This window comes from Molossus molossus, unplaced genomic scaffold, assembly GCF_014108415.1.
Source record: "Molossus molossus isolate mMolMol1 unplaced genomic scaffold, mMolMol1.p scaffold_m16_p_11, whole genome shotgun sequence".
NCBI lineage: Eukaryota > Metazoa > Chordata > Mammalia > Chiroptera > Molossidae > Molossus > Molossus molossus.
In genome coordinates, this window is record NW_023425346.1 from 91,340,269 (window position 1) to 91,355,929 (window position 15,661).

The window sequence follows — 15,661 nt, forward strand, 5'->3', positions numbered from 1 at the left end:
TCTCTAATGCCTCCTCCCAGGGTGTGCCACCCCTGGGTGCTCTACTCCAGACAAGCATTTACTACTGGAGTCCCAGCAATTTTACCTTCATTGGCTAGACGAGGTGACTAGATGAGATGGGCCTCGTTAACCTCATTTCACAAAGGAGCAGAGGGTTGCTCAGTGAGCAGCAGGCACCTGTTTAAGGTCACACAGCGAAGGAAAGCAAGATCTAGAAGCTGCCAAACCCCTCTTTGCAGGATCTGACACCTGCCTCACCATCCAAGCTTGGGAAGTCCCTCCTGGGGTGGAGGAGGCGAGTAGGGGGGCCAGCCCCTCCCCTCCAGCCCTTGCAGGTGTGTATATTGGGTGGGGGGAGGACCTCTCCCCAGCAGCTGCGTCTCAGCCAGGCACCCCCCCTCCCCCAGTAACACACACCTTCCGACACAAATCAGCACGTCCCGCGCACTGACACCTCCCTGTGCCGGCGCGCAGACCCCAGCACTTCTTCCCCTACACCCCGCTCGTCCGCTCCCACCCGGAGTCCTGAGCGGACGCAGTGGCCTCAAGACGCGTACACGCCTCCACCACCCCCCGTCGTGACGTCATGTGGGGTAGAGCCCTGAGACACTCTACTGGGGGTTGGGGAGGCGACCGAGATCCCTGAGCCGGGACAGTCACTCACTCTCTGGGCGGTGGGGCCGGGCACAGACAGCGCCGCCCCCCCCTCCACCCCGGCCCGCCCCACACGCCCTCGGAAGCGCAGGCTCGCGGCGCAGCGCTGGGGGGCTCCCGGCACCCCAGCCTCTCGTCCCTAGCCCGCAGAACCTCCGGGCCCCCCTTACCCTCGAGAGGCACCAGGAGTTGTCGAAGGGGGGCCTCGGGAAATTCCCTGGACCCCTGTGCCAGGAGGTGCCCGGTGCGCCCGCCCGCTACCACCCCCCGGGGGCGGTGCCCGGGGGCGCTGCCCCATGGAGCGGGGAGGCGGGCGCCGTCTGCTCCAGGAGCCGTGACCCAAGTCAGAGCTGTGTGTCGCAGCCGCCTTGACCCCCGTGGATCATGCGCCGTCGTCCCTGGCTCGCCGGTCCCGCCGGGCTGTGAGCCCCCCACTCCCCTCCCGTCACGGCCTGCGAGCCATGGGCAGCACCCACCCTTGCCCCTGGCTGCGGCTTCTCGGACCTGGGCCCCAGCCGCGGCCCGCGCTCTGCGCGCTCCTGTTCTTCCTACTGCTGCTGGCTGCCGCCCTGCCCAGGTGAGCCCTCACCTTATGCTCCGCCCTCCCAGAGAGCTGGGACCCCCAGCCACAGAGGCCTCTGGCATTCCTGCTGGGCCAAGGGACCCTGGAAGGAGGGAGGGACAGTGTCGCAGGAAAGTCCTGGTGCCCAATGAAAGACAGTGTCCTCATAGGAGGGTGTTGAACTGGTGACAGAATATGGGCAGTCCAGGGAGACAGGGCAGTGCCCAGGAGAGTGATGGCTACTAGGGGGAATGTGTGTGTGTGTGTCGGGGGGAGCAAGTACCAAGTTGGAGTCTGTGCTGTGCTGGGGGAATGTACCCCAGCCCCAGGAATAAGTTCAAACAGCCTTGCTCCACCTTGGTGATAGCTCACAGCAGGGACAGGGGTTGGGGCTGGAAGGGTGTAGCCCAGGTGGGTCAATGAAAGACTGCAATGGAAGGGTTCTCAGTGTGTGTGTGTGTGTGTGTGTGTGTATGTGTGTTTGAGTGAGTCCAGCAAGCTGTTGTATAAATAGCAGTCCGTGTGCACATGTGTATAAATGTGATATTCCTGGATTAATGTATATTAAGATGAACACATGTGTGTACGTGTGTGTCTTTGTGTATGTGTGTAACTATGTCTGATGAAGTGTGCATGTGTGTAAGTGTGCCTGGGTCTGGGTGTTCACCTCAATGTGCAGAAGTGTGTCTTCTGGGGAATGCTGCATATGTGAGCATCTTTGCCTGGGATGTACTTATAAAATACTGTTGTGCACAGGCATTCTGGATGTGTGCATTTGCACATTTACCTGTGTGGGTGTGCAGCTGGGTGGGTTTTGTTGGAGGTGATGATGGTGAGAAGGTCAGGAAAGGAGAATGCTTTAGGGGCACAATGATGGGCCCAAACTTCAAAGGCAAGGGTTGAAACAGAGGGATTATGGCCTTTGGGACGTACTGTGTATTGTTAGATGGGGTCCTCCTAGCTCCCCAAACACTCAACCACTCCCACCCCACATGCCTGCAGGTCTGCACCCAACGACATTCTGGGCCTCCGCCTTCCCCCGGAGCCGGTGCTCAACGCCAACACCGTGTGCCTGACATTGCCCGGCCTGAGCAGGCGGCAGATGGAGGTGTGTGTGCGACACCCCGATGTGGCTGCCTCAGCCATCCAGGGCATCCAGATTGCCATCCATGAATGTCAGCACCAGTTCCGGGACCAGCGCTGGAACTGCTCTAGTCTTGAGACTCGAAATAAGATCCCCTACGAGAGTCCCATCTTCAGCAGAGGTAGCTGCCCCTCATCTTGCCCCTCTGCCCTCCCCATCTAGCACCTCCATCCCTCAAGCTGGCAACCCAGATACCCATTTGCCAGCCATGCTACTCTCCTGCCTCTATCTGGTCTCAGAAAGGCCCCTGGGGTGAGTGGGAAAAGGGAGCAGACAAATGGGGCTCCAGGCTGGGCTGTGTGGGCTTTGGGTGGCAGGTTCTGTGCCTGAGAACTGGACTCCTGGGTTATCCTGTCCTGTCATTGATACTGCCTTATCTCAGGCCCAGGAAATATCTATATCTATGAACTGCTTCATGTTACCCTCTACCTAGCAAACAGCATTGAGGTTGGAGAGCCTGTGATAAAATACCCAGAATCGGCATGAAGAGGGGTCAGGGACTTTTGCCAGATGGCTTAGGTGAGGGACGCCTGGGCAGGTAAAAGGTCTGTACTTCTGAAGAAGCTCTTCCTGGCAGGGTGCACCACCAGCCTCTGTGTCATCCTCACCACCCTGGAAAACTGTCTCTGAATCAGAGGTACTGTGTGTGTGTGTGCGCGCCTCCAGTCCAGCAGGCCTGGCAGTCTTGCCAATTTCTTTTCCCCTCACAACTCAGAGAAACTGAAGCTGACTCCTGTCCTCCCTCTCCACTGCTGGGTGACCCAGGTCTCACCTGGGCAACCCCTAGAATGGCTTGGGCTGGAGATCAAGGAAGGTTTTGTCGCTCATTTCGTTCACACCCACCCCCTGTGTTGGTGTCTTAGGCCTTGACTTTGGTGTTTTGGAAAAGATGGGGGTCCCGCCTCTTGGATGGGCCTAGCTGGATGTCTATCTATCCTCCTCTCAGCTGCTTGAGTGGGACAGTGTGGAGCCCTGGCTTCTTAGGACTTGTCCAATTTTCAGTTGATAGTGAAGGAGGAAGGAGGGGTACCCCTATACCCTTTGGCCCAGGGGCCTGAGGCTTCTGGGAGAATCAGACTCTAATGGACCCCAACTTCAGAGAGAACTTAGAAAGCCAGGGCCTTTCACTTTTCACCGAGACCTCTCCCAGGACCCCTCCGAGCATTCCCAGTCTCCCCAAGCCCAGCCCCAGGCCGCCCGCCCCGCCCCTGTGCGCTCTCCCTCCTGCCTCCCCCGCGAGCCTGGGGCGCTGTTTCTCCCTGGCTGAGCCCAGCCCGGCGCGTGTGGCGGCATGCAGCCGCGAACTAATCCCCGCGGGCCGCGGCAGACGGCTCCCGGGCCCAGCCGCGCCGATCTCAAAGAGAGCGCCCCCCACCCGGTCCTGCGCGCCCGCCCCGCCCGCCCCGCCCGCCCCGCCGCTCTCCAGCCTCTCCAGCCACCCGAGAGCGGCGGGCTCGGACCCCGGCTGGCCGGCCCCTCCGGAGCCCCGCCCCGCCCCGCCCCGCCGCCCGCGCTGGCCGACACGAAGTGACAGGCCTCTGCATCTTTCATGCCCCAGCCGGGCTGGGCCGGCGCTCGCCGCCGCCGCGCGCCCGCTCATACTCCGGGTTTCTAGGTCACCCGCGTTCCCCGAAGCCACGATCTCCCTCCAGCGCTCAGCCCCCGCCGTGAGGACTCCGTAGCCCTCGCTTCGGTTCCGGTCCCTGGGGACTCAGGCGAGCGCTGAGATCTTCACCCCTGCCGCTTCCGAAGGGGCAAGGCAAAGCTAGCTCTTCACCCCTCCCGGCCCTCGGTGTACCCTCTTCCCCTCTGATCCTCCTGTCCCCTCTACACTGAGTGAAGCCAGGCGTCCTGATGGCTGCGCCTGGTGAGACCCTTGCGGCCTGGTGGAGGACGTGGGGTCTTTGACACTGGGGGTGAGTTCGGGGCCGTGGAACTGCGCTGAGTTGGCGAGGCGCCAAGCGCTCCCGGGTTCACCTGCAGTTTAATAAGCGGGAGGTGAGCTCGGGGGATGGGTGGGGGGAGAGGTTAGGGGTGGAGGGGGAGACTTGCCAGGGCTAGCCGGGGCGGGGCGGCACCCAAAGGGGGGAGGGGGCGGGACAGCAGCTCCTGGGCTTGGCAGGGGGGCTGGGCTCCTTCCTTTGGCCTCAGAATGTGGTCGGTCCTACACCTCTGCGGCTTCTGCTCCCCGAATTGCGACACCTCATTTGTACCACTCCCTCGAGGAGGGGACTCTAGACTTCTGGAAAGAAATTGCAATTGCCCCCTCAAAGAACCACCATTTTTGCTCCTTTTTCATGCCGCATCTCAGTTCACACTCACTGGGGTCATTTCCTGGTTCGTCTTGGCTCATCACCAGAAGGACTAGCTAAATTTAAATCCCATGGGACCACTTTTGGTGGCAGCCAGTTCCTGGTCTAGGCCCTTCCCACAGTTTCCCTTCTTTTTAAGCTATGGGTTGTCCATTGTAGGCTTAGGTGACCTCAGTTTCCCTCAAGTGGAAAAACGGGGTGCTGAGTTCTCTTCTGACTCAGGCTGACTATAGGGTTTCTTAAAGGTGCATTCTGCCATGTTTAAAATATAGAAATAGCTAGCAAGAGGTGGTCCCTTGGGCCTTCCATCTTAATGCTGTTACCTTCATCTAATTGTCCCAACACCTTCCCTAAGATGGGCTGGGCTGATGGGATGGGGTCTAATGTAGGAGAGAGAAGGAAGGAAGGTTGAGCACCTGGAGTGGGTGCTTGAAAAGGGCAGGACATATGACAGGGCTTTACCCAGCCAAAGGGGGGGTGCTGAAGCCTGGAGTTGGGGGTCAAGGAGAGGGGCCTCTAGGGCGCTAGAGTCAGAAGAAAAGCTGTGAAAAGTCTCCCAGTACAGGATGGCCGCTTTACCCAGCCCAGGGGTGGCTGAGACCTAAGTGCCAAGGGCACTGGTATTCCCAGCTTTTTGTTCTAGGACCCAGAGGGTTGGTGCCTGGGTCGGTGGAGTGCTGGGCTGAACATCAGCTAGAGGGGAGCTCTTCATTGTGAGTACTAGAGAACTCATCCATCTCTCATTCAGGATGCAGGGACCTGAGGAAGATTTGAAGAAGGGGCTGCTTCAGGCTGGACTTGGGCCCTGGAGTGAGAAGGGCTGAGAGGACACCTAGAGGCTTGCTGGAGGGGAGTGTAGTAGATTCACACAGCAGATCCTGGGGCTCCCACACAGTTTAGGTGCTGCCCTCCCTAAGGCCCAGATCCACTGGAATCAGAAAGAGGGCACATGAGACCCTACAGCAAGCCAGGCTCCCAGTGCAGGGGAAGCCAGCGAATTAGAGTCCACCCTCTATTCTCCAAGGCCCCGGCTCTTTCTGCTTCCATCTCCCTTTTACATTCATCCTCTGGGAGTCTTGATTTTATGCCTAGGTCTCCAGGCTTGCGGTATGTGGTAGAACTCAGATGGGGACACAGAAGCACAGGCAATCATATTCCAGGGTCACCTGAGGTCCCATTATTCTAATGGCACCCAATAAATCAGCCAACACATATTGTACTTGCTGTGTGCCAGGCACTCTTCTAAAGTACTTAATCTGTACTTTAGGGTCCTCACACAGTCCCGTTCAGTAGGTCCTATTATTATCCTTATTTTACAAATGAAGCTAAGAGAGATTAGGTAACCTGCCATTAGTCACACAGCTTGTAAGTGAGCTGTAGAACTAGGACCCAAATGCAGGCCAGATAACTAGAGATTCCACTCAACTCCTGCCATACTGCCTCCCAAGCTAAAAGGCCACCATGATCTCTGTGTGCCCAGAGATAAGCTGTGCAATGTAAGAGTAGTCCAAGAGCCCCGGCTTGTTTGGCTCAGCAGTTAGAGCGTTGGCCCTTGAACTGAGAGTCTCGGGTTTGATTCTGGTCAAGGCCACATACCTTGGTTAAAATTCGATCCCTGGCTCTGGTCAGGGTTGTGCAGGAGGCAGCCAATCAATGTGTTTCTCTCACATTGATGTTTCTCTCTCTCTCTCTCTCCCCCTCACTCCCTCCCATTCTATCTGAAAATCAATGGAAAAATATCCTGGGGAGAGGATTAAAAAAAAGAATAGTCCAAGAAATGAAACTGACATGCGCGCACACACACACTCCTACCCATGTTTGTGCAAACATGTAGCCACATTCAGTGTCATCCTTAAGTGTTCCCATATGCACACAACTCCCTCTCTCAGCCCAGGCACATGAGCATGCACAGATTATTTGCACAGAGGGAATGAAGACCAGACCTTTCCCCTTCCTTGTCTCTTTGATTCAAATGGGCAGGGCTCAAACTTCTCTACCTCTTCCTGGTTCCCACTGGCTCCTGAATCCTCTCTCCTCCACACTTCCCTACCCTCCAAACCTCCAAACCTGCTCCCCAGTCCCCTCCTGGCCGTTGGCTTGAGCCTGTAGCAGCAGCTGACTCCACTTAGATGCTGGCAGTCCCTGTCCCAGATCAAAGGCAGGGCGGCTAATTGTGCGTCTTAACGAGCCCCCTCCCCCAATGCTCCGGGCAGCCCAGCTGGCCATGGCTCCACCCCTCTCTCCCTCCAGCTGGCCAGATGGCACAGTGCCTGCGTCTGCCCCAGACAGTCGGGGCCAGGACCGAAACTGGGGCCCTGAATGGGAGCTGGGGGCAGACCCAGTGGGCTGGACTTCTCTGAGGCTGGATGCTTAGAACAGAGGGTGGCCACACAAACTGCCTGGTCACACCTACATGTGGCTGTGACAGCTACTAGAGGCCATGGGATAGTTTCTTTTGCTGCCTGTGATAGGTGTGGGTGTTCTATGCAGGCTGTGGGGTACATTTCTCCAGATTCCTCCAGCCCACCCTTGAATATAACAGAGCATGGGAGATGATGGTTGGTACAGCACATCCCCCTGGTCCAGCCTCTTGATCTTTCCTGGTGCCATACATAGACAAGGCCATGGGAACTTGGAATTGGGCTACCTGGTTTCTTACTCAGCAGCAGGTCTTCCCTAGAGTCAAAAGTCCTTTACTAGAAAGTTGTCAGTCCTGGGACCTGGGAGAGCTGGGGCTGGGTTCTGCTCCATAGCCCCTGTGACCTTGGGCATCTCCTTTTTGCACAGTGTGTGTGTGTGTGTGTGTGTGTGTGTGTGTGTGTTGGGGTGTGGAGTTGGAGGCCTAGACTGCCTCTGGAGGTCTGAGTATTGCCATTTGTCTTAGGAGCTGGCAGATGATTCCCTCAGCAATAAGAAAAGTGCTTCTGAGTTCCATAGACAAAAGGCAATGGATAAACAGAGGGTGTGCTCCCCAGCTTGAGTTTGCCCTCCTTTCTCTTGTACTGCATCTCTCAGAGCAGTACCTACTCCTCTGCAGCTTCTGCCAATTCCCAGCACCCCCTTTGAAGACCCCAGCCCAATCCCCATCCCTTCCTGTCTGCTCATAGCTCATGTTCTTATGGAAAGGTCCCGAGATGCCATGAGCTAGAAAGAGAAAAGAGAGAGGGACAGTCTGCTTTATGGGCTTCTGGTGGCCCAGGTGATTTATTCTAGAGTGGGCCATGGGCTGCAGGGCTCTATCCATGATCAGGGAAACAAAAAGCAATGGCCTGAAACTACAGAAATAGTGAGTGAGGTCAGACAGCAGGAAGAACTCAATAATAGCTAATGTTTATATAGTACTTACTACGAGTGAGGTATTATTCTAAGCACTTTAAATTCACTAACTCATTTAATTCTTGAACAACAATGAGGCAGATAATAACCTTGTTTTACAGATGAAAAAACTGAGGCACAGAGAAGTTAAGTCACTTGGCCAAGGTCACATAGCTACTGACATCTAGTAAGTGGAAGAGTCTAGATTTGAACCCAGGCAGTTGGGTTTTAAGTTCATATTCTGATCTACTAAGAATATATTTTTTTGTTTTGTTTTGTTTGGCTGAGCAGGAAGAGGAGGACAGGGCCCACATGGTGAGTGTGACAGTTATGATTGGACTAAGGTCTCTGTCCAGTCCTGGTTGGCTCTCTGGATCTGTGAGTCCTCTGAAAGCATGTCCTCCCAGTCTTTGATGCTGTGATGGAAGGACCCAGAATTTCCCCCCTGAAACTCTGGCCTCCCCCAAGGCCATCAGCCTCTGGCCAGTTTTGGGCTTCCTCAACAGGCCCATGGCACAGATTCTCCTCTTTGTATGAGGACTATTATTGCTCTTGGCTTCTTCCATTGCCCACACAGGTTCAGAGGCTAGTCAGAAACTTGTACCAGAACTTGTTCCTAGCTAGTCCTTTCTTAGATGCAGAATAAGTAAGAAGCAACTTGTGAGTCTGGGAGCCAGAAACTCCTCTGCAAGTAGACCTTCCCCTGCCACAGGCCCAGACCTACAAGGACTATCCCAGAGAATAGCTCAGGCTGGGAACACCAAGGAGGAAAGCAGTGTAGACAGATCAGTGGCCAGCCTGGCCCAGCTCTGGGCTCCTCAGAGTGGCTCATTAGAGAGTCTTTGTGTCCCCTGAGCATCTCAGGGAAAGTTCTGCCTTAGCTCCCTCTTCCCTCTCAGTTTTCAACACTATTATGCTTGACTTCATGCAAGGCACAGGGCTTACCTCCAGCATCCTTCAAACAACCTTCAGTTGACCTAGACTCACCACAGGTAGTTTGGTGGTGCCCTTTTCTGAGCAGAATGTCAGGGATATCCTGTGGACAGGAAAAGGGGAAACTGCTGGTTGATTTCTCTGCCTCTCAACTCTGGCTCTCAGAGAGGGTTCTATGGTGGACCTGAGAGGGAGGCACCAGGCAGGCAATCTTGGGGCCAGGAGCTTTAGGAGGACACCAGCTCCTCTGACTTACCCATCTGCCCAAGAACATTTCCTGCTGCCTAGAGTTCCATCATTGGTCATTTATTCCTTAGTTCACATTTGCCTTCTTTCTGTAGGCTTATTGTTAAAATGCAAATATTATGTGACAGGTAATAGATTAGGTCCCTGATGTTAAAAAGAATGTTTAACAGATACTTTATGTCCAACAGGAGAGATATAGAGACAAATTCTGAACAGGAAAAGGAGGGTAATGGGCCCGGGCCTGTGTGCTCAGTGGTTAAAGCGTCAGCTGGAGCACCGAAAGGTCATAAGTTCGATTCTGGCATGTACCTGGGTTGCAGGTTCAGGGGGTCTCTCTCTCTCTCTCTCTCTTCCCTCCTTTCCTTCCACTCTCTCTAAAAAAAATAAATAAATTGAAAAAATATCCTTGGGTGAGGATTAACAGCAACAACAAAAAAGATGGTAATGGGGGAGACTTCCATCCAGAACTTCTGGGTGATTTCTCACCCCCTTTGACTCTGTGCCCTGTAACAGACCTTCCCTCAACACTGGGATTCAGTTCCTCTCTGTATGGAGACAAGATTGGGTAGGGAAGGCAGAGGAATGGGATGTCAAGGCCGCTCAGAGCCTAAGTTTTCTGAATCTCCACCCGCAGGTTTCCGAGAGAGTGCCTTCGCCTATGCCATTGCCGCAGCTGGCGTAGTGCACGCGGTGTCCAATGCGTGCGCCCTGGGCAAACTGAGGGCCTGTGGATGTGATGCATCGCGGCGAGGGGATGAAGAGGCCTTCCGTCGGAAGCTGCACCGCCTGCAGCTGGATGCGCTGCAGCGCGGTAAGGGTCTGAGCCACGGGGTTCCTGAGCACCCAGCCCTGCCCCCTGCCAGCCCTGGCCTGCAGGACTCCTGGGAATGGGGCGGCTGCAGCCCAGACGTGGGCTTTGGGGAGCGCTTCTCTAAAGACTTTCTGGACTCCCGAGAGCCTCACAGAGACATCCACGCACGCATGAGGCTCCACAACAACCGAGTTGGGAGGCAGGTGAGAGACACAATCCCCACCCCTTCCCTCTGTTCCAAATCCCTCTGCCAAGGGCCCCTCCCATTCCCCAGCCTGCCTCTTCTCTGGGGACCACATGACTCCCCCTAAATCAGCAACTTTCTCATTGCCCCTTCCTAATTCAGTCAACAAGCATGCATTGAACTCCTACTGGGTGCCAGGCATGTGATTAGGCCAGGGGATAGGCAGCGGATACAACCCTTGCCCTCATTAGCGCACCCTCTGCAGAGCAGCCTGCTCCACCCATTTCCTCTGGAAAATGTTGAGACAGGGTTGCAGTCACACCTCAGGGGGCTAGGCCTGGCTCTGCCACCCTCTCTCCTCCCCTGTAAAGTGAGAAGTTTTAACTGGATCATCCATAAGGCCATCAGCTCTAGTGTTCCATGATTCTGTAATATCCCCTGCTGCAACCCCTGCCCCCTCCTCTCCTAACCTTTCTGTGCAGAATGGGAAATTCCTCAAAGTGAGGCTAACCTCTGTGGAACTGTGTTCCAGTCTCCCCTACCCTCAAAGTCTCATTCATTTGGAGAGAGAGAGAGAGAGAAAGAGAGAGAGAGAGAGAGAGAAAATAGTAGTAATAAGCTTGCCATGGCCGGTTTGGCTCATGGTTGGAGCATCGGCCTATGGACCAGAGAGTCCCGGGTTCGGTTCCTGCCAGGGGCTCGTACCAAAAAAAAAAAAAAAAAAAAGTAATAATAAGCTGGATTTATTGAGTGCTTGCTGTGTGTTAGGTACTGCTCGGAGCACTTAACTACATATTAGCCTATTTAATCCATACAACTACCTATTGAGGGTACTATTATGAACCTCAGGTTAAGATATGGAAACTGAGGCACAGAGAGACTATGTGATGTAACTAGTGAGAAAGAGGCAGGATTCATCCCTAGGCAGCTGAACTCTGAGGTCATGCTCTTTTGCTTACAGTGTAGTCTACTCTATGTGCACACCTACACTAAGGTGCCCACTTAGTCCTCATGGCAACTCAGCACTCTCCTTTCCTGGCTACTAGGCCCTCACCCCACCCCTTCTCTTGCCCTGCCAGGCCTGCTCAGGCCTTGGTCCTGGCTTCTCCTCACTCTGGCTGGCACCTTCTCCATCTCACCCTCCTTTCTCCTAGCCTCTCAGCCAAGGCTGGCTCACCCTCTCCTTCCACAAAAACTCCAAGCTGATTTAGCTCTTCCCATTCTGCATTAGAGGTGAAGTAAACTGAGGCATACCCACCCTCAGGTCAAGTCTAGCTCTCACCCAGCCCTGCCCTGTCCATGCAGTTCTTTTCCCAAGCTTCAGTACTATCCCAGCCCATACTAACAGTGCCTCCTCCTCATCGTTAAACTGGTTAATTAATGGCTGCTGCCTGTGGGAAGCAGATGTTCTGGAGCTGTTGGCCAGGGGAGGCTTTGGGCTGGTTCTCACGTGGTGCTGACACCACAGGCTGCGCATACAGGCTGAGGAGCCCTTTAAGACTTGGAGGAGCAGGGTCTCTCTCTTACTACCCTACTGCCCAGGTTTGAGGGCCCAATCATTGTTTTCCCTGTCTGAGGGTGTGTTTTTGAAGTGGAATGGGGGAGAGAGAAGGATGTGGTCCACTCCCTCTGGGTCTTCTGGTGAGGATAATGCCAAGAGCTTCTTTGAGAGGAAACTCAAGAGAAGCAGGGCGTGGGCAGGTTCTCTTCCCTAACTACCTCCTTTGGAGGTCTGGGAAGCTCTCTCCACTTTCATTGGGTTGGGGGAGTCTGGGACTTTGGGTTCTGTTCCCATTGAGCAGAATAAGCCTCATCCGGTATACTGGGGGAAGGGGTGTCTCTCCCCAGCCCCCCCCCCTTAGGCTCCCTGCAGAGGGTTGCAGTGCCCAGAGAAGGAAGGGGCTTTCTCAGACTCCCTGAAGCCTCTGCTCACAGCCTGGAGCAAGGCCAGAGGCTTTTGGGACTGGGATGTAGGGCCAACAAACCCCTGCTCTTGGCCTCCACCCGAGGGATGGAAGGAGAGGGAATTTCCCTGAGGATCTGGGATCCCCCCTCAGGAAGCAAGAACCTCCAGCCCCAAGGGCCCCCTGCAGGTGCTGGGAAAGGCGGGTAGAAGAGGAGGGGAGCAGGAAGGAGGGAATTCCCCCAGGGCCTGGCCCGGTGGGAGGTGGATGCCAGAGCAGCAGAAGAGCAGGCAGGTTTCTTCTCTGGACAGCCTAGCTTAGGAGCTGTGCCACGCCCGCCCCTCACCCCATCTTCAGGCCTCAGCTTTTGCTTCTGTTCAATGGGAGTTGGTTTCAAAAGCCTCTGATTCTCGAAGGCCAGTGTCTTGTGTTAGAAGGAGGGCAGTGGGGCTGGCCGCGGGTCACCTCTCACCGTACCTCCCTCTGCAGGCCGTGATGGAGAACATGCGGCGGAAATGCAAGTGCCACGGTACGTCAGGCAGCTGCCAGCTCAAGACGTGCTGGCAGGTGACGCCGGAGTTCCGTGCTGTGGGGGCGCTGCTGCGCAACCGCTTCCACCGCGCCACACTCATCAGGCCGCATAACCGCAACAGCGGCCAGCTGGAGCCCGGCCCAGTGGGGGCGCCCTCTCCGGCCCCCGGCATTCCCGGGCCACGCCGCCGGGCCAGCCCTGCAGACCTGGTCTATTTTGAGAAGTCGCCCGACTTCTGCGAGCGCGAGCCGCGCCTGGACTCGGCGGGCACCGTGGGCCGCCTGTGCAACAAGAGTAGTGCAGGCCCCGACGGCTGTGGCAGCATGTGCTGCGGTCGCGGCCACAACATCCTGCGTCAGACGCGCAGTGAGCGCTGCCACTGCCGCTTCCACTGGTGCTGCTTCGTGGTCTGCGAGGAGTGCCGCATCACTGAGTGGGTCAGCGTCTGCAAGTGAGCAGAAGGCCCCCTCCCAGAGACTGGCCCGTTCTCTGCTGCTTGCGATCTTGACAGAGTCGCCTTGGCTTCTGGGAGAAGAGCTTGAACCACGTGATCACATAAGAACCTCCCAGTTCTGAGTGTCGTCAAGTTTGTAATCACGGGAAAGTCTAGGCCTCAGCACTCACTTTCTGTGGGCTCCAGGACTGATTTGCCTCCCCCATCCCTGTCCCAAGCTCAGACTGCTCAGTTGGGGTGGGAATTGCCCCACATCCCAGGGCAAGTGTCAGGCAGGCAGCCCAAGCCTGTCTCCCTTCATCCCTTCACCCCTTGCCTTGGAGTGGGAGGGAATGAATGGAAACTGATGGGCAGGGGGAAGAGGATTAAAAGGAAGAAATGGATATAATTGAGCTGCAGTGATTCTAGAGAGGATCCAGACACCCTCCCCGTCAGGCCTCTACCCCTCATCATTCAATTAACAAATATTTATTTTGCACTCTTGGTGGCCTGGTACTCTTCAGGGGATGAGGGGTGCTGGGAATACAGATGTGAATAAGTGTCATCACCTGCCCTCTTGGAGTTCACATTCTGGCTGGGGGAGATGGACAATAAATACATACCAAACACAGTCATCTCAGACAATGTTATGTGTGATGAAGAAAATAAAGCAGGGTGGTGGATGTACAGTGAATTGGGGGAGTGAGGCTCCTTTAGATAAAGCTGTCAATTGGTCCAGGAAGGCCTCTTAGAGTTGTGATACTCTTGCTGAGATCCACATGATGAGGAGAGCCATGTACAGATTGAGGGTAGGGGCTTTCCAGGCACATACCATGTGAATGCAAAAGCTCTGATGAGGAACAGCAAAGAGGCCAGTGTGATTGGAGTAAGGAAATCAAGGGGCAGATTAGCAGGAGAGAAGCTGGTTTCGGGGCAAGGGTTACATCATGTGTCCTAGGCCAAGGTGAGGAGTTGGGATTTTGATGAAGAGAAATGGAAACCTTCACAGGGTCTTAAGCAGGCGAGTGTCACGATCTGATTTCCACCTGGATTACTGTATAGGGAACTGGCTAAACTGGGACAAGTTGTCAGCAGTGGAGCCAGTTAGGAGCCTAGAGCTATCTTCCAAACCAGAGATGAGGCCTGGACTGGATGAAGTGGAGGCCGGGGATGTTGGCAAGGGGCTGGATCAAGAACTCTTGATGCCAGAACTCTAGCAGTCCATCTTGTGTCTGAACCCTCTGCCACAAGCCAGGACGAGTGTCGGTGCCCAGCAGCACCCATCAGCAGAGACAGGAGGCACTCTGAGAGGAGTAATCCTGGGCAAGACCCAGCTCAACCCAGCCCAGTGCCCCAGGGAGCAGGTGGGGCTAGGAGGTGCAGCTGGGAGAAGGGAGGCGGGGGAGGGCCAGGAGACTCACTGTCTGGATTCTAGTCTCTCTGAGTCCAGGCAAGGGAGGTGGGATATATAAGGCAGGGAGCAGGGGAGGGGGACATCCTTCCTGGGCCTCTTGTACTCCAGGTCCCCAACTCAGGGTGCCCTTGGCAGGTCAGCAAGCACGTCTCCACAGCCATACCCCCATGAAAACACTGCTGAGCTGGTTCAGTGTCACACTTTCCTTAGATCTCAGATCTGATGTTTTTCTGGAACGGACCCTCAAGGAGGAGGGGGCTGGTGGAGAGGAATCAAGATCTTGGGTAAAGGACACCTCACCTACTTCAACTAGGCCTCCTGTGGCTCACAGTTGGGGATCCTGCTGTCTGCCTCAGTTCACCCCAGAATGGCACCCTTCTTGATCAACCAGACAAGAACAAAGTCTTATTCCTCTCCCCAATTGCCAGCCTACAAAAATTCCTCATATTTCCCTAGCTGCTCTGTCCCATGTCTCCCTACCCCTGGGGAGGGGAAAGAAGGAAAGGATGCACCCCTGTAGGACCACCAGCTGGGAGATTTGACCCCACTAGCTTGTCTTCAGCTCCCTCCCATCCAATGTCTGCATCCCAGCAGCTCCCAGACATGCCTCAGAGCATGGTCTTCCTTCCACATGCTCAGCTCTTCTGCCCCTGTGGAATTCAGGGTTTCTCTCCCCATCCCCCAAAAGACAGCCCCACAGGCAGGCAGGCCGGTAAGAGTCCCCAGGGAGGAGGGGTAGGCAGGAGCAGCCAGACACACCTGCCTCATTCCTTTCCTCTTGTTCACCAAGGAGAGAGCCCGTGGGGGCTGGGTTCCCAACCATCCCATCCCAAGGAGGAGCGGGGGTGGGGGGGGGGTGGAGAATAGTGGTATGGGGGGGGCACTTCCACTCCCAGCAGTGTCCACTACAGCATAAACTTTGGCCTCAACCTCCTCTGCCTTCCATGCTTAAGGAAGACAGAGCTGGGGGAGGAGAGCCTGAAGATGAGGGATATAGGATCAGGGTTGGAATAAGGAGGCAGGAGCTGTAACACTGCAGAGCATGCTGCCTCTACAAGGAGCGGTGGGTGGTGGGGTGCGGCAGGAGGCTGGACACCAGTCCAGTAAAGTCATGGTGATCTGCCATATGCTAGTCTGACCTGTAAAGGAAGAGAGGAAAAATTGGGGAAGAAACAAATAGGATGTTATCCACCCCCATCCTTTCTCTGGGCCAGAAG

The 15,661-nt window shown here is 55.4% G+C and overlaps 1 protein-coding gene across 1 annotated transcript; it reads left to right on the forward strand.

Moving 5' to 3' along the window:
• The first annotated feature begins 685 nt into the window (after positions 1–685).
• On the forward strand, positions 686–13,626 carry WNT10A (Wnt family member 10A). Its single transcript, XM_036254479.1, has 4 exons — positions 686–1,231; positions 2,219–2,481; positions 9,801–10,180; positions 12,555–13,626. Exons 1-4 carry the CDS (start codon positions 1,116–1,118, stop codon positions 13,050–13,052), a joined length of 1,257 nt encoding a protein of 418 aa, XP_036110372.1. The 5' UTR covers positions 686–1,115; the 3' UTR covers positions 13,053–13,626.
• The last annotated feature ends 2,035 nt before the right edge of the window (positions 13,627–15,661 follow it).

Bases quoted from the DNA above. Each gene is read 5' to 3' on its own strand.
- WNT10A (XM_036254479.1), top strand. From the start codon at position 1,116: ATGGGCAGCACCCACCCTTGCCCCTGGCTGCGGCTTCTCGGACCTGGG. The intron at 1,232-2,218 runs GTGAGCCCTCAC...ACATGCCTGCAG, and splicing joins CTGGCTGCCGCCCTGCCCAG to GTCTGCACCCAACGACATTC. The intron at 2,482-9,800 runs GTAGCTGCCCCT...CTCCACCCGCAG, and splicing joins GAGTCCCATCTTCAGCAGAG to GTTTCCGAGAGAGTGCCTTC.